We start from the raw sequence: 21,994 nt of genomic DNA, 5'->3' as shown, positions 1-21,994 counted from the left end.
GGCCTGCCTGCATCAGGGGGATTTCCTGGCGTCCATAAACATTTAGGATGCCTATCCTTATAGCCCCATCTTCGCAGGACATCAGCGTTTTCGTTGCTTTTCCCAAAGATCATCCCTGGTTCCCACCAGGAGACTGAACTATCTGGGCCTAATTTTGGATACATCCTTGGCAAGAGTGTTTCTCCATGCGGAGAAACTCCAGAAGATTCAGTCAATGATTCGGATGTTGCTGTCCGTCAACTGGCTGGGATTGATGGTCGCCTCCTTAGAGGCAGTACCGTTTGCCCAGTCTCATACCCAAATTCTCCAAAGAGGAGATTCTTCTCATATGGAATCGGAATCCCGATTCCCTGTACAATCGGATCTGATTGAGTGAGCGGACCAGGGAGGCTCTGGTCTGGTGGCTTTGGTCTCTGATGCTCAGCCAGGGGAAGTCATTTCTTCTGATAAATTCCAGGTTACCGATAAATGTGTTGGAACTGAGAGCGATCAGACTTTGTCTGATTTACTGGACCGAGCAGCTCCAGGGCAGCCCGGTTCGGATCCAATCGGACTATGCCACGGTCATGACTTAGGTCGATCACCAAGGGGCACCAAGAGTGCCCTGGCGGCCATAGAAGTGGCCAACATTCTTATTGGGGGAACAGTTGTTCCAGTTCTCTCCGATATTTATCACGGGGGTGGACAGGCAGATTATTTCAGCCGTCAGATTCTGGATCAAGAGGAATAGTCTCTTCATCCAGAGGTATTTCACCAGCTGTCCCTTCATTGGGGCACCCCGGATATGGATCTGTTGGTAGGTTGGCTCAACAGGGCTCGCACCCGCGATCCTCTAGCGGACGCAGCAGACGCGCTGAATGGCCTGTAAAGGCAGTATCAGCTACTATATGTCTTCCCCCCCTCTCAAATTGCTGCTGAGATTTCTCCGCAGGATAGAGGTGGAGGGAACTCCAGTTATCCTGGAAATTCCGAGCTGGCCTCGTCAAGCCGGGTACGCCGACTTGGACAGGCTAGTCGCGGACGCTCCTTGGAGACTTCCTCTCAGGGAGGATCTGCGGTCTCAAGGACCGATCTTCCATCGTGCTTTACAGTCGCTGGTTTTAATGGCCTGGCTATTGAGACCCAGGTACTGAAGGACAGAGGGTTGTCAGCTTCAGTTATTCCTACTCTAATTAAAGCAAGGAAAGCGACTTCCAGCAAAGTCTATTATCGCACATGGAAGACATATCGCGTGGTGTGAATCTTTGGAATTTCCCCCACGTACCTATTCGGTGATCCGAATCTTGGCTTTTCTGCAAAAGGGGGTTGAGCAGAAACTATCCTTGAGCACTATCAAGGGTCAGGTTTCAGCATTAGCAATCTTCTTTCAGAAGCCTTGGGCTACTCATTCCTTGGTGTCCAGGGGATGCGGCACTTGGCTCCGCCAGTGCGCGCGCCCTTACCGCCCTGGGATCTTAATTTGGTTTTGTCGGTTCTGCAGAAACCTCCCTTTGAAAATATCAGGGAGATTCCCTTGCTTACATTATCCCAGAAGGTGGCCTTCTTGGTGGCTATCACTTCTGCACGCAGGGTGTCAGAAGTGGCTGCATTATCATGCCATTCCCCATATCTAGTGGTTCATAGGGATAAGGTAGTTCTTCATCCGAAGCCATCCTTTCTTCCTAAGGTGGTTTCAGATTTTCATCTGAATGAAGATATTGTGCTACCTTCCTTGTGTCCTAAGCCCAATCATCCTCAGGAATATGCGTTGCATTCCTTGGATGTGGTTCGGGCAATCAGGGTATACCTGAAGACTACGGAATCGTTCCGTAAGACGGATTCACTTTTTGTGATCACGGATGGCCCCAGAAAGGGGTTGCCTGCATCTGCCGCGACTATCTCCCAAATGGATTAGACAGACGGTGGCACAGGCTTATTCTATTAAGGGTCGGAATCCTCCGTTCCCTGTTAAGGCGCACTCCACTCGAGCGCTCAGTACTTCCTGGGCCTACCGCCATCAGGCGTCAGTGGTCCAGGTGTGCAAGGCGGCTACCTGGTCGTCGGTTCATACCTTTACAAAAATCTTACCGTAAAATCCTTTTCTCTTAAGCTCATTGACAGACGTAGTACCCGCCCCTCTGTTTTTGAGTTGGGTTGGGTTAAATTCTCTAAACACTGCTTTGTGACACAACTGATTTGCTGTAGCAGGAAGTGAGAGGATATACCCTCTGGGACTGCCCCTAGGGTGTGGCCAGAACGTTTTCTTTCCTGTCTAGTCCTACTCCTGTAGAGGGCAGTATAACCCGAGTTGATATTAATCAAGGAGGAATATGTCTGTCAATGAGCATAAGAGAAAAGGATTTTACGGTAAGATTTTACAAAAATCCATTTTTTTTTACATTTTTTTTTATATGAAATTCCCCCCCAAAAAAATGTAAAAATCAAAATTTTTTAACATTTTCGGCCAATTTGTTTTATGCTACCTATGTTTGGTAAAAAAAAAAAATCGCAAAAAGCGTATTTTGATTGGTTTGCGCAAAAGTTATCGCGTTTACTAACAAAGGGAAAGATTTTTTTTTTTTTTTTAACGCGTAATGGCGGCGATCTGCGATTTTTTTGTTTGCGGTACTTCGACATTGCGGCGGACAGATCGGACCCTTGACTGACACTTTTGGGGTTACCAGTGACATTTCTACAGTAATCAGTGCTATACATATGCACTGTTACTGTAAAAATACACTGGCAGTGAAGGGGTTAACTTTTTTGAAAGGGAGGGGCTATGTGTGTCCCTAGGGGCGTGCTTTCTACTGTGATTGGCTGTGGCTTCAGATGTATGAAGAGTGATCAACGGTTCTACATAGTAGAACCGTATGATCATCCTTCATACACAGGGGAGAATGACAGGCAGCTTGTTTACACAAGCCGCCTGACTTTCTCTCTCCCCCGCCGATCGCAGAGTGACCGGCGGACAACGGGTCCGCCGGTCACACGCGCGGGGGGGTCCGTGACCACGCGGGAGCGCGCGCTCGCTCCCTAGACCCTCACAAGCTAGTGACGTAGCCCTACGTCACTTTGCCTGTGAGGGGCTGACTGCCGACGTAGATCGGCGTTAGGCAGTCGGCAAGTGGTTAACGATAAAAAAAAAAAAAAAATTCCAAGTGGAAAAAATAAAAATGGTAAAGTTCCCCCCGTGCTTGCGTGCAAAGGCGAAAGCATACGTAGGTAGCTCATGCATATGTAAACAGTGTTCACACCACACGTGAGGTATCACTGCAAACGTGCTAGTGAGAGCAATAATTCTAGCCCCAGAAGTCCTGTGTAACTCTAAATTGGTAACCTGTAAAGGCTTTTAAAACGTCGCCTATTGAGAGCTTTAAGTACCATAGTTTGGCACTGTCCCACGAGCTTGCGCAATTTTAAAGTGTGGCATGTTGGGTATCTACTTGGGGTAACCACATCGTTTATATTTTACCAAACAATTGTTTATTCTATTGTCTTTGTGCATTTTTTTCAAAAAAATTGTGTTTCAAAAAATGCTGTGCAAATATCGTGTGACATAAAAATTGCAACATCCAGCATTTTATTCTTTTAGGCCTCTGTTAAAACATATATAATGTTTGGGGATTCTAAGTAATTTTCTAGCAAAAAAATGTATATTTTTACATAGAAGTGAGAAGTGTCCCAATAGACCCGAGATTGAAGTAGTTTGCATTTACATGTTGATTATTATTGTCTGTTGTATTACTGTTTTGAGCACTTTTTTCACTGTATAGTGTTACTATATTTGTCATAGGTTGTGTGGTATGATTTAAAGGGACAGTGCACTTATTTTTTGCATTTAAATATCAGGGGTTGGCCTCCAAAATCCTTACTATAGCTACTACTAATGCCAAGTAAACAACCAATGAACATTTTTATACAAAGCGATAAACTGCCCTAATACCCCACTAAAAACAGTGAATGATCAGTGATTAACAACCTTATAACAGTGTCCCAACTTTCTACAATTCGTTTCTTGGATAACTGCCACCATTTTTATACCCACTTAAAGTTGTATTAACCGGAAGATTTACCTCCCTTCATTACAAGGCCATTTTTTGTGATACGCACTTTGTTACTTTAACTGACAATTGCGTGGTCATGAGCTGTACCCAAATTAAATTTATGTAATTTTTTTTCTCCCCACGAATAGAGCTTTCTTTATGTGGTTCTTGATGACCACTGCGTTATTTTTTGAGCTATAAACAAAAAAATACTGACAATTTTAAAGAAATATATATATTTTTACTTCCCCCTATAAAACATATCCAATAATATTTATATTATATAAAAAATCCAATCCGTTCATACATTTAGACCAATATGTATTCTGGGCTTTGGTTAATAAAAAATCCCAATAAGGGTATATTGATTGGTTTTCAACTTTTGCACAATAGTTATACCATCTACAAACTATGGGATATACAGTGCCTTGCGAAAGTATTTGGCCCCCTTGAACTTTGCGACCTTTTGCCACATTTCAGGCTTCAAACATAAAGATATAAAACTGTAATTTTTTGTGAAGAATCAACAAGTGGGACACAATCATGAAGTGGAACAAAATTTATTGGATATTTCAAACTTTTTTAACAAGAAACTGAAAAATTGGGTGTGCAAAATTATTCAGCCCTCTTAAGTTAATACTTTGTAGCGCCACCTTTTGCTGCGATTACAGCTGTAAATCGCTTGGGGTATGTCTCTATCAGTTTCGCACATAGAGAGACTGAAATTTTTGCCCATTCCTCCTTGCAAAACAGCTCGAGCTTAGTGAGGTTGGATGGAGAGCGTTTGTGAACAGCAGTTTTCAGTTCTTTCCACAGATACTCGATTGGATTCAGGTCTGGACTTTGACTTGGCCATTGTAACACCTGGATATGTTTATTTGTGAACCATTCCATTGTGGATTTTGCTTTTTTTTTTTTTTTTTTTTTTTTTTTATATTTTTATTGAACATATGAAACAATTACAAGAACCGTATTGCAGCAAGATAGTACAATACATAGAACCGCAAGAATTATATAACCATTCAGAGTTTTCTTACATTTTGTAATAATAGTGTCACAAATATTATGCATAAGGGTTATGATGAACTAAATATGAACGACACTAGGAGAGGAGGGGGGGGTGGGGGGGTTGTGGGGATTAGGGACGGGGAAAGAGATTGACACTCTAGCATGGGACGTGAGGAGAACGTCAATATTTAAAGAGAAAAATAACTAAGTACTAAAAGGATGACTCTTACTGGCTGAGCAAGACTCCTAGTCGACTCCTAACATAACCTAGCAGGTGAAATGGGGGGGGGGGGGGGATTAGTGGTATCCATGAGATCCATCTTGAAGTATCTGATAAGCAAGTGATAGAAACAGTTGTATGAGGAATTGAACGTGGAGGGTGGTGCCTTACACTCTCAACCTTCCCAATGTGTTGGAGATTGAAGCTTTTAAATACCATTCTGTGAATTGGAAGGGTGTCATCAGAGCTTTCAGTTCATCTGCCCGGAAGGCATATATCATGAAAGAGCGCCATCTGGAGAAAAAAAGTTTCCATGGATGAGAACTTGTCAATGTCCAGATTTCCTTTTTCCATGTATAGAAGTGCTTTGAGGTCGTTGCAAACCATGGAGATCGTCGGGGGGGGGGGGGGGGTGTTGGAAGTCCAGGTCTTTAGAATTGCTTTTTTAGCTGCCAGGGTGCATAAGTGTGTCCATGGGGGTAGCCATTTTGCTTTGCGACCATGACCAGTCGTGGGCTGTAATGACTCTTCACAGCCAAATAGGAATAAGTGAGGGGATTTCTCCATTCGTATACCCAAGACCGCCTGTATAAATGTTTGTACCTGGTCCCAGAAACCGGAGATAGTGGGGCAATTCCAGAACCTGTGGGCTAACGTTGGTCTTCCTTCACCGCACTGGGGGCATAGTGCAGGAGTGCTCGGATTATTGGTATACAGAGCCGGAACGAAGGCCCTGTGAATCAATTTGAATTGAGTCTCCCTCCAGGTCTCCATCAGAACGAGTTTTCTAACCCGTAGGTATCCTTGTAGTATTCTCGGGGCAATGTCCTCCATGGGAAGGCAGCACCCCATTTGTTAAACATGGTGTCCGTGGAGAGCTTATTTGAGTGTAAAAGCAGTTGGCCATAAACAATAGAAATGTTGTAACTTTTGTTCTTGATGAAATCATCCAAGATCGATTTTTGAAAACTTTTAGCAATGCTGGGTGAACAAGATTTAACTTAGGCTATTGCCTGATGATAGTACAACTGGTGGGACGAGGGCAAATGGTATTCCCCTGCAAGTTCCGTGTATGGTTTTATGGACCGATCCGAGGATCGGACTAATGAATGAGCCATTTTCAAGCCATTCTGCTCCCAGAGTTGGTATGATGCATAGTCCATAAATTGCGGAAATAATGGATTGCCATGAAGAGGCAAGTGCTTGGAGATTATTGAAGGAACTCTCAGACACTTTCTTACTTCCCTCCATGCTATCATAGTGTCTCGGATGAGGACATGATTTTGGAGGCATCCTGGTAAAGCCGTAAAGGTGCTGTGAAGTATTCCCGTCAGGCTCCATGGGCGGGCTATTTGAGTTTCAATGTGGTAGTTGGAGTAGGTTGAGGATTCGGTAATCCAATCCAGGCCATAGCGCAAGAGGCAAGACAAATTATACAGCCTAATATTGGGCAAGCCAGCTCCCCCCTCGCTCTTCGGAAGGTGCAGTTTGGCAATGGAAATCCTGGGTCTCCTCTTATTCCAGAGGAACGCCGCTACGGCCTTATTCAGCGTGTTGATATCTTTATGTTTGAGGAGGAAAGGGAGGGTTTGAAGTGGGTATAGCAAACGTGGGAAGCTGACCATTTTGACCAGGTGGCACCTTCCCGAAAAACGAGAGGGGTAGAGTCATCCACAATTCCAGTTCCCTAACAATTTTTTCCAAAAGGGGGACATAGTTCAGTTGGTAAAGGGTAGAGGTATGTCTGCCAATCTTAATACCCAAATATGTGATGTGCTGGTGATTCAGAGGGAAAGGAAGGGAATGATCCCATTGATCTATGACCGGTTGCGTTAGTGGGAGGACTTCACTTTTATCGAAATTAATTTTTAACCCTGAGATAAAACTGAATTCCTGTAACAGGGAGCATAATGCTGGAAGGTCGGTGCTAGGTTGGGACGTAAATATTAGCAGGTCATCAGCAAAGAGGGCAGTTTTGAGTTCTGTTTGACCCAGTGAAATGCCGTGAATCGTATTTGAGTTTAACAAGTATCTGGAAAGGGGTTCTATGGCCATATTAAACAATAAAGGAGATAGGGGACAGCCCTGGCGTGTGCCCTTATATAACTGAATTGAGTTAGATATACCTATAGACGTGAAGATACGCGCTGAGGGGGAGGCGTATAGAGCTTTCAAAAAGTCAGATCTTGCCAGTGAAACCGAACTTCGTCAGGGTCAGGAAGAGCCAGTCCAGATCAACGTTGTCGAAGGCCTTCTCGGCGTCTAAAGTTACAATTGCCGAGTGACTAGTGGGGTTGGCTTTAGCATGTTCTAGGACCGCCATGACCTTACGTATGTTTGCAGTGGCCGACCTGCCCCTGACGAAGCCTGCCTGCGACGGATGGATAAGTGTGGGAAGAACCTGTGCTATCCTGGAAGCTATTATTTTGGAGAGGATTTTGGCATCAATATTTAAAAGGGATATTGGTTGGTATGAGCCAGGTTGAGTGGGGTCTTTGCCTTTCTTGGATAATAATTTTATGTACGCCTGAGAGCCTGTGGGGAGATATGTGCCCTTTTGCCACATATCGTTATACAGTGCAGTGAGAGTGGGTAATAGGGTATCTTTTAAAAGTTTTAAAAAATTCCATTGAATAACCATCTGGACCCGGCGCTTTGTGGGATGCCATATGAGTTATGGTGTGAACTATGTCTTCCGAGCTAATTGGAGCATTGATATCTTGTAATTGGGCTTCTGTAAGTGTGGGGAGAGGGACCTTATCCAGAAATTTATTCGCGGCCTCAATGTTTACCGGTTCTTTGCTATATAAGGTGCTATAGTATTTTTCCAGAATGCTGCTAATGTCAGCTGGTGAATGTGTTACATTTCCTGAGTCGTTCCTGAGTGTCAATATATGCGTGGGCTTGTAGGGACCTTTGATCAGCCTGGATAATAATTTTCCGGGTTTGTTCCCGAAACGGTAAAAGGATGCCATAAATCGGGAATGTTTAGATTCCTCAACCTTTACTGCCAAGTGATCAAATTGCTGTTTTGCCACGTGCCACTTTTCCTTAAGCTCGGGGGAGGGTGAAGTGGTGAGAAGGGATTGTGCTCTGTGCAGTTTTTCGCTCGCCTCCAGGTAGTTCTTAGCAAGAGCTTTCCTGTATGTAAAGACGTAGGACATAATATGACCACGCAGGACTGCCTTGCCCGCTTCCCAGAAAAGGATAGGGTCAGTGGAATGCTCCTGATTGAGGGTAGCATAGTCCTGCCAGGTGGATTGCACGTGATGTTGGAAGTCCTTATTATGTTTGAGAAACACTGGGAATCTCCAGGTTCCTGTGGGAGGTGTGGCGGCTGCTAAGGAAATGGAAAGGGATATTGGGGAATGGTCAGATATGGCAATATCGTGTATATCCGCGCCATCAACGAATCTGATAAGTTCCGAGGTGATAAATAGATAGTCTAGTCTAGCCATGGAGTCCTGGGGGGGGGGGAATAAAATGAGTAGTCGTGATCTGTGGGGTGGCTAAGACGCCACGCGTCCACCAAGTGTAGGGCAGATATCATAGAGTGCAGGGGGGTTTCCCTGGTGTGGAGCACTGGGCGAAAATTGTGAGACCTCGTCCTTCGTTGCTTTCGGTCAACCGTCATGTTCATGACATCATTAAAGTCGCCACCTATTATATGAAAGGGAGTGGGGTCCTGAAGCAACCATGTCGCGGTGTCACCATTAAAGGTAGTGGAAGGGGGTGTCGGGGCATATATATTCGAGATCCTTACAGTGCGGGTAGGTAGTCTGAGCAATAGAGACAGTCGTCTACCGGCGTCATCCCTTCTAGTGTCTAGGATTTCATAGGGGATCCTTTTATTTAACAGGATGGCTACTCCAGCCTTGCGACCCATGGCAGGGAGCATAGCGCCTCCCCAACCCAGAGCTTCTGCAAGAAGCGCATGTCTCCCTCCCCCAGGTGAGTCTCCTGGAGGAGAGCGACATCCGCCCCCAAGCGCTTGAGATGGCGCAATATCATCATGCGTTTATTTGGCGAGCGAAGGCCCTTCACGTTCCATGATACAACTTTTAGGGTGGCCATGGAGAAAAGATGATAGGGTTATGCAAGAGATAGTACCGTCAGCAGGGATACTCATGGAAGGGGGGACATGATGGGACAATTGTTGTAGGAGTAAGACAGGAGATGAAAAGATAAGAGATAGGAGCCTGTGTCGGGGCATGGTGGAACCCCGGCATAGGAGGTCAGTGGTGAGGTGTTTTGCAGGTTGTTCGGAGAAGGGGAAACCAATCGTGAGGCTTCGCTTTTTTCTCAGTGAGAAAGGAGTGTGCAAGCGTTGCCCCACACCCATATGCCTGTGGTGAAGGACAGAAGGGGACGGGTACGCTCCGGGGAGCGAAGATTCCATGTACTGGACTCTCAGCACATGGGCCCAGGGGGGAACTACTAACATCCCTCTGAGGACTAGGAATGAACAACGAAACTGCAGGCAATTACATAACAAGTATAGGAGCTAACTCCGTAACAAGACATAATACCCCAGGTGTAAGGGTAGACGCTATACCTGGATAAAAAACATTGTAATAGGCAAAAGAGTTCCAACCAGACGTCTGTAAACAGACTTGTCGTGCAGAAAAGTTAGGGCTAGCAGTATGTCGGTACCCGAGGAAAATCGTCCACTGGGGACTCAGCCATCGAAGTTCACATGAGGGATCTGCGGGCTGAGGGGTGACCATATTTGCCCTTTTTGGGAGGTTCCTTATCGGGTGTCAATTGGGCCTTGCGAACCAGAGACTCTCGTTTGGATTGGGATGAGGATTCTTCCATCGGTGTGGATAGTGACGAAAGAAAGTACTCCACGTCAGACGGCGTATGGAAAGACAGGCGTTCACCCCCAGGTGTAGTAACATGAAGAATGGCGGGGTACGCTAAAGTAAAACGCATTTGCTGTTGAAAAAGGGAAGAACATACTTGAGCAAACGCCTTGCGTCGTCTGGACACTTCGGCGGAGTAATCCGCGAAGAGTAGAATAGAGCAGCCTTTGATGTGTAAGGGTCTTTGTTTCCTGAATGACATTAAAATGGTGTTCTTGTCCGCATAGTTCAGGTAACGTGCAATGATGGGTCGGGGGTTGTTCCTGGACTCATTTGGGGCCCCCACCCGATGTGCCCTCTCCACAATGCAAGGGGATGGCAAGCCCAGGGCTCAGGGAATAATGTCTGTACAGAGATTGAGAAGCTCTGCCCCCTGAACCGCTTCAGGTGCCCCAATGATCCTGAGGTTATTCCGCCTGGAGCGGTTCTCCAGGTCCTCAATTTTGTCCTGCAATGCCTGAAGCGCTTTATCCTGGTTGTTAATATCCCTGCTGTTAAGCAGGGTCTCTTCCTCTAGGGATGCAATCCTCAGCTCAGCCTCCTGGATTTGATGCCTGTGAGAGCTCAGCTCCTTCTGCAGCTGTGACAGGCTCTGTGTAATGGCCGTCTCAATAGCTTCCTTAATTGTAGGGGACAGGATATGTGCCACTGCCTCAGCCATTTTCATATACTGCGGGTCAGCCTGGGTGTTATCAACAGCTTGGACGAGCATAGGGAGACCAGGGGGTTGATGAGCAGCTTGTGAGAGAGAGAGGGAATCACTCACCCCCCCCTCCCGCTGTGTGTCAGCCGCCGCGGCCATGTTTGAAGCAGTGTGAGGAGAAATGGCTGTCAGGCCGCTCCGTGCCGATCGCTGATGGCGGGCGCTGGCGCTCTACAAATTTGTCCATCCGGAGCCCCTGGTGTGTGGGAGGAGGGATGCGGAGGTAAGGGCTCTCCGGGCGGCCTCGATCCCCGTATTTTTAAGTAAATCTGCGGCGGGTGTAGCGGGGCTGCAAAGGCTCACTCCTCTCGCATGAGCGCCGGAACCGGAAGTCTGTGGATTTTGCTTTGTTTTGGATCATTGTCTTGTTGGAAGACAAATCTCCGTCCCAGTCTCAGGTCTTTTGCAGACTCCATCAGGTTTTCTTCCAGAATGGTCCTGTATTTGGCTCCATCCATCTTCCCATCAATTTTAACCATCTTCCCTGTCCCTGCTGAAGAAAAGCAGGCCCAAACCATGATGCTGCCACCACCATGTTTGACAGTGGGGATGGTGTGTTCAGGGTGATGAGCTGTGTTGCTTTTACGCCAAACAACGTTTTGCATTGTTGCCAAAAAGTTTGATTTTTGGTTTCATCTGACCAGAGTACCTTCTTCCACATGTTTGGTGTGTCTCCCAGGTGGCTTGTGGCAAACTTTAAACGACACTTTTTATGGATATCTTTAAGAAATTACTTTCTTCTTGCCACTCTTCCATAAAGGCCAGATTTGTGCAGTATACGACTGATTGTTGTCCTATGGACAGAGTCTCCCACCTCAGCTGTAGATCTCTGCAGTTCATCCAGAGTGATCATGGGCCTCTTGGCTGCATCTCTGATCAGTGTTCTCCTTGTATGAGCTGAAAGTTTAGAGGGATGGCCAGGTCTTCATAGATTTGCAGTGGTCTGATAAACTTTCCATTTCAATATTATCGCTTGCACAGTGCTCCTTGGGATGTTTAAAGCTTGGGAAATCTTTTTGTATCCAAATCCGGCTTTAAACTTTCCACAACAGTATCTCGGACCTGCCTGGTGTGTTCCTTGTTCTTCATGATGCTCTCTGCGCTTTAAATGGACGTCTGAGACTATCACAGTGCAGGTGCATTTATACAGAGACTTGATTACACACAGGTGGATTCTATTTATCATCATTAGTCATTTAGGTCGACATTGGATCATTCAAAGATCCTCACTGAACTTTTGGAGAGAGTTTGCTGCACTGAAAGTAAAGGGGCTGAATAATTTTGCACTCCCAATTTTTCAGTTTTTTATTTAACAAAGTTTGAAATATCCAATAAATTTCGTTCCACTTCATGATTGTGTCCCACTTGTTGATTCTTCACAAAAATTAGTTTTATACCTTTGTTTGAAGCCTGAAATGTGGCAAAAGGTCGCAAAGTTCAAGGGGGACGAATACTTTCGCAAGGCACTGTATACTGGAATGTTTATATCAGTTTTTTTTTTTTATACTAGTGATGGTGGCAATGAGAAACTTAAAGCGGGACTGCGATATTGCAGCAGACATTCCGATTGATACTTTTTGGGAACCAGTGACGCTAATAAAATGATCAGTGATGATATACACGGTCACTGTACTAATGACACTGGCTGGGAACGGGTTAAACATCTAAGACGATCAAAGTGTTAAATTTGTGCCTAGCCAATGTTTTGGTGTAAACTGTGTTGGTTTTACGAAGGGAAGGGTTGAATTCTATTCCCTTTTTTGCATGGATTAGAAAATCCATAATTTCTCTCATTGACAGACACAGCTCTTCAGTATTCCTGACCATTGGATTATACTGCCCCCTACAGGAGTAGGACACTAGGCAGAAAGAAGAACTTGACTATACCTATAGGCAGTCCCAGGAGGTATAAATATCCCCCCCCCCCCCCCGCTAGAGCTACTCAGTTTTTTTTACCTGCCTAGTAGTAAGGACCTAGTTCCCTGCTGGGATCTCTGGTCCTGGCAATTCTTTTCCTTTGAAATGGCTTTTTGCTCCTGGTTTGTCCCTGCAAGATCTACAATCAACTGCCGGACTGGGGGATGGGCTGAATAATCTAGATCCAGTGGTCACCCCAGCCTAGCCAGTGAGCGCATGCAGACCACAGCTCTGCGCTGGGTTGGCAGCAACAGGCCCATCCTGGACTGGGGCAGCCAGCGAGTTAAACGTCTTGCAGGGACACATATCACTGGGCGCCACTAGTTCGCGTCTGTGTTGCCTTGGTCGACAGCCCTCCACTTCGGTGGAGAGGAGGTTCTGTCTTGGGAGTGTTACCCGCTGGACCGGTAAGTAGATGGCCCCTTCTCTCCTTCATGGATGGTAAATGGGGCGTGGTTACTCCCTGGGGTGGTCGGTCCCTCCAGGGTTCACCTCCATCCCCCCCTCCATCCTCAAGATTGTTTGTGCTGGGGGGAGGTTTCCCTTGGGCTCTCCTTTTCTGCCATTAGGCCTGGGAAGCAAGTGACCTGGCTTCCGCGGGTCCACGCTGCTCGCGATCAGACCTGCCGGTAAGTGAGGCCACGACTTTGTGGCCTACTGGCCGGACGCTCTGTGGAGCAGCCCTATTAAGGGCAGCTGAAGCTGCCGCTCCCCATGAAAACATCCACCCTCCCCTCTTGACAGCCTGGTTGTCAACAGCGACTCCTTGATCGGTCCAGGTCCCCTCGGTCTGCACACTCGCGGCAGGGCACCCAGAAATTTAGGCGGCGGCCTACTAGGTCATGCGACTGAGCCGGGCCCCTCCTTTTGGAGAGGTGGCGCTGTGGGGATGGTATAAGTCCCCGGCATAGGTTATGGGCGCCCATCCCTGTGGACGTTGTGGGGTCCTAGGGGGAATTCTGTTTGCGGGACTACCCACATCAGAGAGGCACTGGCGTTCTCCTCTGCGGGGGATGGTGAGGCTGATTTCCCAGGGAGTGGTCTGTCAGGGGCCCCATTTTCTTTGTGTTTTGCCGTAGACGTGCCCGCCCTGCGGGGTTGCTAGCCACGTTCCCTGGCCTGTCCGCTAGTGAGGATGATTCCTTCACAGCTGTAGCTGCGCTCGCGAAGCGCTGGTTGACACCCTGGTTGCATCTGTGCGGGGGATTTTGCAGATTGAGGTTGCCGCTGAGGCGGCTGCATAGGTGGCTGTCCCTCCTATTTTTTGGCACTCACTAGCCGTCTCACATGGCAAACTTGTTTCCTTATCACCCCTATTTTTAATAATTTGACTAAATTGCATGGGAGCATCCAAAACGCCTTGTTGTGAGGTAACCCTTTTGTGGAGTCACTACTCCAGAAGTGGCCTGTTCCTCCAAGGGTATGACTCCACCCACCTTACCTCGGGAGGTGTACCAAGGTCTAACTGGCTGAGTGCAGGATTTTATTCAAGGTTCGTAGACTAGGTTTCTTTAGCTTGAAGGTGCCCCCACCCTAGTGGTGGGGCATTTTTCACTAATTTCAAGGCGAGGGGACCTCCTTGATAGATAAACCAATGGGTCCACGAAGGGATACTGTCCGGTTACAAGTTTTTTTCGTTCCTACCCTCCAGAAATGTTCTCCGTTCCAATTTGTGTCCTGGACCGTTTGGGGCGGTGGATGACCTTGCTTCATCAGAATGGTTCAGGGTTTATTTCAAGCCCTTTTCTGGTCCAAAAGATGGAGAGCTAGGTTTGTCCAATTTGGGACCTTAGGGCTCTGATCTGCTTGTGCGGTTACAGAAGTTCAGAATGGAGTCCATTCATACCATGGTAGCACCCCTTCATCAGGGTCTTCTGCCTTTGTCGGCATCAAGAATGCTTCACCAATGTGTCCCCCGACTCTAGCGTGGTGTTACCCTTTGGGTCGCGCCTCTGCTTCTCGGGTCTTCTGAAAAGTGTAGGCCCCCGGTTCTGGCATTGCTCCGTCAGAGGGAGTTTGCGGTAATGGGCTCCCTGGATGACCTTTTACGAGCCAAGTCCTCTGCGGCGACGCAGGGATCGCTTTACTGACCCTGAAGGGTTCAGTTGGCCTCTGAATTACTGGAGGTCTGCTCTGATTCCATCCAAAGAATTGGATTATTTGGGACTGATTCTGGATTCAGCACTAGTCAGTGTTCCCTCATCTGAACAATCTCCAGAAGTTGCATGCTGTGATTGATTTACTGCTATCCAGCAAATTGCCCTCCCTCCAGACTTGCATGCGGGTGCTGGGCCTGATGGTATCTAACTTCAAGGTGGTTTAGTATGTATACTTCCTTAACCCTCCTCTTGTGTTAGGGTCAAAACTGACCCGTTTTCAGGTTTTGAATGTCTATAAGTATCACATAAATTTGTTTATTGCATCAAGATTTTTTTACTTTGTCAGGAACCTCTATTTAAACAATGTAATAGAAAAATAATCCTTTTCACTAAATTATAAAATACTGTGGTGAAAATTAAGACGTTCATGGTGTTAGGGTCAATTCTGACCCAGTTATAATATAGGATTTTAGGACACTAATAAGTGCCAAAACTGAAATCATAAACACTCTCTCTGCTTAGTAACAGTGACAGCCAATCCCCTCTCAACCCTGTGAGCTGTAGTTAGGGAGGGGCCTATCTCTTTTCCTGCTTGTCTGCTTCTCTAAATAAAGTGAAAAAACATAGGACAAATTCATTTCAGAGTTGCTGACTTTATTTTACCATTTTTTAAATTTGACAATGAGAGGTATGCTATCAAAAGAAAGGTCTAGGGGTCACACCAAAAATATTAAAACCAATCTTTTCAAGGATAAAGAAGCCTAACAAGGTAACCAAGAGGTAAGAAACAAATTTGATGATAAATAATTATTCAGAGGGTATTTTATGGCTGATTTAAAACACGGGTCAAAACTGACCCTAACATCATGGATAGTAACGGAATTCTAACATAAGAGGAGGGTTAAGACGTCCCTTTCAAGGAAGTTCTTGGAATGAGTGTCCGTGGTCCTTGGATATTCAGAACCGGGCAACCAAGGGGTCCCTGGTTGGGGGATTAGTTCCTCGGCTCTTCCACAGGGCAAATCTTTATCCCCTTGTCTTGGACAATGGTCACCACAGGTGCCAGTCTGTCTGGGGAGGTGTGCTGGGACTGCGCTCTGCTCAGGGTTGGACACTGGAAGAGTTCATATTACCGATTACCGTCTTGGAAGTTTGGGCAATAAGGCTGTGCCTGGATCACTGAACGGATCGTCTCCAGGGGCTACTGATACATTTCCAGTCGGGCAAATTACCAGGGCGGAACAAAGGGTGTACTGGCAGTAGTCAACATCCTTTGGTGGGCAGATCGCTCTGTTATGGCCCTCTCCACCGTACATATGCCAGGGGGAAAAAAAGCTGGCAGGCAGACTATCTTAGTCGGCAGGTAATGGACCAAATGGAGTGGTCCCTTTACCAGGATGTGTTTAATCAGATATGTCTTCGATGGATCTGTTGGCATCCTGGCTCAACAGAAAGGTACTGAGGTTTGTAGCAAGGTCACGGGATCCTCTGGCGGATGCCACAGAGGCTCTGGTGGCCCCGTTGGGCCAGTATCGTCTGATCTACACTTTTCCTCCTGTCAAGCGTCTACTGTGGCTTTTATGCAGGATTGAGGCTGAAGGGATTTCGGTCATTCTAGTGGCCCCAGACTGGCCTCGCTGGTCTTGGTCCGCTGACCTGGTGTGATGGGTCGCCGTCGTCCTTTGGACACTGCCTTTTGGAGAGGATCTGCTTTCCGAAGGGCCAGAGGTTTCATCCTGCTTTTCAGTCGCTGGCTTTGACGGCCTGACTGTTGAAAGCCAGGTGCTGAGGGATAGAGGTTTGCTTTGGTCGTTGTTTCAGACTCTGCTGAAGGCTAGTTAGTCTACCTCTAGAAAGATCTACCATCGTGCGTGGGAAGCATACATTTCATGGTGTGAGTCACTTGGTATTCATCCTTGTATTTTCTCGGTGGCTCGGGTCTTGACCTTTCTTCAACTGGTTGGCTTTGAGTACTATTAAGGGCCAGGTGTCGACCTTGGCTGTATTCTTTCTATGGCCCCTGGCCACACACTCCCTGGTGCCAACCTTTCTTTAAGGGGTTCGACATCTGACTCCACCAGTGCGGTCTCCTCCTCCTCGGGATCTGATCTTGGTGCTTTCAGGCCTACATAAGCCTCCCTTTGCAAATATTCGGGAGATTCCTCTGCTTAAGCTGTCCCAGAAGGTAGCCGTTTTTGGTGGCGATCACCTCTGTTCGCAGGGTGTCGGATTTGGCGGCGTTAATTTTTCGCATCCCTTGCTTGGTGGTCCATAAAGATAAGGTGGTTCTTGCCACTGTCCGTCATTCTTTCCTAAAGTAGGTTCTGATTTCCATTTGTGTCCCAGGCCTAAACATCCTAAGGAAAATTCGTTGCATGTCCTGGATGTAGTTCAGGGCGATTCGGGTGTACCTGGCAGCTACGGAGTCTTTTCGGAAGTCCGACTCTCACTATTTGTGTTCACAGATGGGCCAAAATCAGGACTCTTCTGCGACCATTTCAAGACCGATCACACAGACAGTGGCCCAGGCCTATTCAATCAGGGGTCCGGTTCCTCCGTTCCCTGTAACGGCTCACTTTACTTGGGCACTTGGTGCTTCCTGAGTTTTTTGGCCATCAGGCGTCCATGATGCAGGTTTGCAAGGCAGCCACTTTGTGCACACTTTCACAAAATTCTAATTTAAGCCATGGGAATTTTTTGCTGTTCCCACCTCATGTTTGACACTGCTTTGGAATGTCCCAATGGTCAGGAATTCTGAGGAGCTGTGTCTGTCAAAGAACGAAAGAGAGAATGGGATTTTTGACTTACCGGAAAATCCATTTCTCTGATGATCATTAACGGACACAGCACCCACCCTTCTATGGAGTTGTAATACTTCTGACACTGCTTGTAACAAAACGCCTATAGCAAAGAGGGGTAGTATACCTCCCTGGGACTGCCTATAGGTGTAGTCAAGTTCTTTTTTTCTGCGTAGTGTCCTACTCCTGTAGGGGGCAGTATAACCCAATGATCAGGAATCCTGAGGAGCCGTGTTCGTCAATGAACAAATGAGAAATGGATTTTATGAGTTAAGTCAAAAATCTAGTTTTCCCCGCTGACAGGACAGAACGCTGCCTTGTTTACATAGGCAGAGTTCTGTCCTGTGTGTCTCTGACCTGCTGATCGTCCCTTGGCCACCACCCGTTGATCGGCATCTGCTGTGTCTACCTAGTATGAGATTCAGCGCAGAAGAGCTGCCTTGTCGCTGTATATATGTGTTATACGGTCGGCAAGTAATTAAAGTCTGAACATTTTTCACCTTAATGCATTCTCTGCATAAGGGTAAAAAATGCCCCACTACCTGTCCTACCCCCTATCTATAAACACTTACCTGACCTCCCCATGTCACCCCCTCCCCTCACTAGTTTCACAGGAGAAACTGAAACAGCTTTAACAATTTTGGTGTGGACCAGTATATATGCCACAATGCAGTATCCTCAGTTTCTCGATTTCTGATATTTGCTAGATTTGTTTCTGTTTTTGTAAACATTTTGGTTTATATTTGTTTTTTAAGGACGTTGCTCGTAAAGATTATGGCAAATCTGTGGATTGGTGTGATGCTCTAATATGTGACTACAGAATTCGATTGGGTGAGCTCACTTGCTGTATTTCATATTTTATTCTGTAAGACAGATCTATGCTCACATTTATTCAGAAGTTTATACGATCTAATGAGACAAGATAACTGGTCAGGTTGTAGTAAGGGGAGTCATAAAAAAGCAAACAGTCTTCCAATAAACTACTTTGCAGTACCACACAACCATAAAGGATATTTCTCTTGGGTCCTCTGACAGTCGCAGCCCATTCAGTATACCTTCACGAGTGGGTACTGGCGCCCTCTGCAGGACTAAGCTAGGTAGTGAAAGGTTAACAAAGAAAAACTTTACACTGAGACACACTTTCAGGGGGCCGTCCCTCAGCCATTATCCTGACAGTTAGCACGGTTCTCCAGTTTTCATGCTGCCTAGCGTCAGGAGTAGGTCTAGGTCTTCCCAGCTGGGACCTATGTCTGTTCTTTTGTTTTTTTTCTTTTAAAAAAGTTTTTCTTTGAAAATAGTTTTTTGTTTCTCCATCACTCACTATTGCTAGTTAGTCAGGGGGATGATGGGCTGGGCTTCGCACTGGATAATATAGATCCTTCTGGAGTCCCAGCCTTCCACTGAGCGTCGCAGGTCATTGGTGCGCCCAGGCCTCGCAACGACCGTGCCCCTGTGGATAGGGATGAGCCTGCGGGGATCCATCTTCGCCGGGATGTCCCAACTCCGGGTCGCCCTGTGTTGCTAGCATCCCTTCCTGGCTGCCGACACCCCACTCAGGGTGGGAGGTGTTCCGTCTCGAAGCGGAGCCCGCTATCAGTGGAATGGTGAGTGATGCTACCCCTGTGTCCCTGGGACAGTTGTCTGTGGGAGTGTTATGTGGGCACACTCCTGGGGGATGGCAGAAAAAGGTGGGCACTGTAATATCCCCCCTCCTGGCCATTTTGTGCGGCCCCTACCTCCCTGCCCCCGCTTGGGGCGCACTGCGGTGTACACTGCTATGGATGGGAGGTGTGGGGGCTTGGTGCATGCTTGGTGTTTTCTGAGATTCACCGCGGTAGCCAGCTCCTGGGTTTACACTGGCTTGGCGCCGAGAGCTCGGCCGCCATTTTGGGTAAGGGCAGGCTGTTTTGGCTTCTTGTGTGGGCAGCAGCCATTTTTTCTGTCATTTTGGTGCCAGTTCGGCTTTATTATGAGCTGCCGCCTAGTAAGGGCAGCGGCCATTTTGCGAGTGCTTCCACCCATTTGTTTCTATTAGGCTCCTTTTTAGGCTCCTTGGACGGTCTGCGGTTGGGGTCGCAATCCGCTGCATTATTTGGCTTAAAAGTTGGTCGACTGACCACGCTTCCAACAAGACTGTGTCCGATGTCCCTAATGTGGGTAATCGCCTTTGGGGGATACCTTGGATGAGTTGATCAAAGGTCTTATGGGTGGTAAGAGTACCCTTTTGCCCCAAGCCTCTAAGGGAAAATCTCCCCGCGCTAGGCGGGGTCCTTCTTTCAAGGCTCATCGTGGGTCCTTTCGTGCCTAAGGGGCACAGGAAAAAGGCAAATCCTTAAAGACCTCAGGCGGTCACAAGAAGCCATGGCCCGGGAAGCCCAAGGCCGGTCAGTCCGGTGCGGCGGCCCAGTCTTACTCTGCCTAAAGGGAAGCCCTCACCCATTTTAGGGGTGGGGGGGAATGTCTGCGTTACTTTCAGGAACCCTGGTTGTCCCAACTTCGGGACAAGTGGATTCACAAACTGATTCGTTCAGGGTACAAGATCGAGTCTCAACCCCCCCCCCCCCCCCCCCCCCCCACAGACTGGTTCTTTCCATCAAATCTCCATCTGTCTCCCGATCATTTAAGGGATCTCAAAGGGGCGGTGCAGGATATTCTTGCCCAAGGAGTCATTGTACCAGTCCCTCAGCGGGACAGGTTTTGCAGGTTCTATTCCAATCTGTTCACTGTGCCCAGGAAGGAGGGCAAGGTGTGTCCGATTCTGGACCTGAAGTTCCTAAACTGCTTTGTGCGGGTACAGAAGTTCCGGATGGAATCCATCCGGTCGATGGTGGCATCTTTGAGTCCATGGGAATTTCTGGCTTAAAGGATGCGTATCTGCACATTCCTATCTTCGAGGGTCATCAACGGTATCTCCACTTTGCAGTGGCAGAGGAGCATTTTCAGTTTGTGGCTTTACCCTTTGGTCTCGCTTTGGCTCCGGTGCTGGCTTTGCTGGGCATGAAGGGGATTGCGGTCCTCGGTTATGTGGACGACCTCCTGTTAAGGGCGAGCTTGTGTGCCACTTTGGCGAGCGATCTGACAGTCACGGTTCAGACGCTTCAGGAGTTTGGGGGGCCCATCAACTTTCAGAAGTCGGCTCTGACCCCGTCAGTTTGGCTCAATTACCTGGGGATGGTCTTGGACTCCGCTCAAGCAAAGGTTTTTCTCCCGGAGGAGAAAATTCGGACTCTACGATGCGAGATCATGTCTCTCGGGGACAACGATCTCTCCTCTCTGCAGGCTTGCATGCGGTCTCTGGGTCTGATAGTTTTGGCTTTTGAAGCCATCCCATTCGCGCAGATTCTTGCCAGGTGGGACAGAAAACCTCTGTGGGACAGAAAACCTCACAAGGACGGACCTTTCGTGGTGGCTCCTGCCACCAGCTCTGACACAAAGCAAATCTTTTCGGCCTCTGATGTGGACAGAGATAACCACGGATGCCAGCCTGTCGGGCTGGGGTGGAGTTCTGGACGCACTTTGTGCCCAGTGGACGTGGTCGGCGGAGGAATCCTCCTTGCCGATAAAAGTCTTGGAGCTCCGAGCAATCAAGCTCTGCTTGTTCCATTGGGCGACTCGGCTACAGGGTCGCCCGGTTTGTGTTCAGACGGACAACACCACAGCGGTGGCTTAAATCTATCACCAAGGGGGTACCAAGAGTGCCCGGGCGGCAGCGGAAGTGGCTGAGATCCTGTTTTGGGCCGAGACGCACGTTCCGGCGATTTCAGCTGTTCACATTCCAGGTGTGGAAAACTGGCAGGCGGACTATCTTAATTGCCAGTCCCTGGACCAAGGGGAATGGTCCCGGCATCTGGAGGTGTTTCGCTTCCTCTTTGCCTGGTGGGGGACGTGGATCTGTTTGCGTCTCGTCTCAACAAAAAGGTGGGAAGGTTTGTGGCCAAAACCCGCAATCTTCTGGCGGACACCACGGACGCGTTGGTGGTGCTCTGGCACCAGTATCGGCTGATTTATGCCTTTCCTCCGATTCAACTGTTATCCAGGTTCCTCCGCAGGTTGGCATCAGAACGGGTGCAGGTAATTCTAGTGGCCCCAGACTGGCCGAGTCGGTCTTGGTACGCAGACATCGGGCAGATGGTCGTCGAGCCTCCCTGGTGGCTTCTGCTGAAAGACGATCTACTTTCACAAGGGCCAATCTTCCATCCGGCTTTACAGTCTCTGGCTTTAACTGTGTAGCTGTTGAAAGCCAAGTTTTGAGAGACAAGGGTCTCTTGAATGCTGTCATTCCTACCTTACTGAAGGCTCGGAAAGCTACCTCCAGGAAGATTTACCATTGTACCTGGAAGGCTTATATTGCCTGGTGTGAAT

At 47.7% G+C, this 21,994-nt stretch overlaps 1 protein-coding gene across 1 annotated transcript in view; it reads left to right on the top strand.

The window, feature by feature from the left end:
- Positions 1-21,994, top strand: part of PWWP3A (PWWP domain containing 3A, DNA repair factor) — a gene marked incomplete at its 3' end in the record, with an annotated part of 223,337 nt that overhangs the window by 139,192 nt on the left and 62,151 nt on the right. Inside the window, exon 10 of the mRNA XM_082248367.1 lies at positions 18,388-18,463. Coding sequence (XP_082104493.1) covers positions 18,388-18,463 — 76 coding nt within the window. The remainder of the gene's footprint in view (positions 1-18,387; positions 18,464-21,994) is intronic.

The sequence above is a fragment of the Pelophylax lessonae genome (assembly GCF_965119305.1).
Source record: "Pelophylax lessonae genome assembly, chromosome: 1".
NCBI classification, from domain to species: Eukaryota; Metazoa; Chordata; class Amphibia; order Anura; family Ranidae; genus Pelophylax; species Pelophylax lessonae.
Note: the sequence above shows the minus strand (reverse complement) of the source record. Positions and strands in the feature narration are given on the sequence as shown.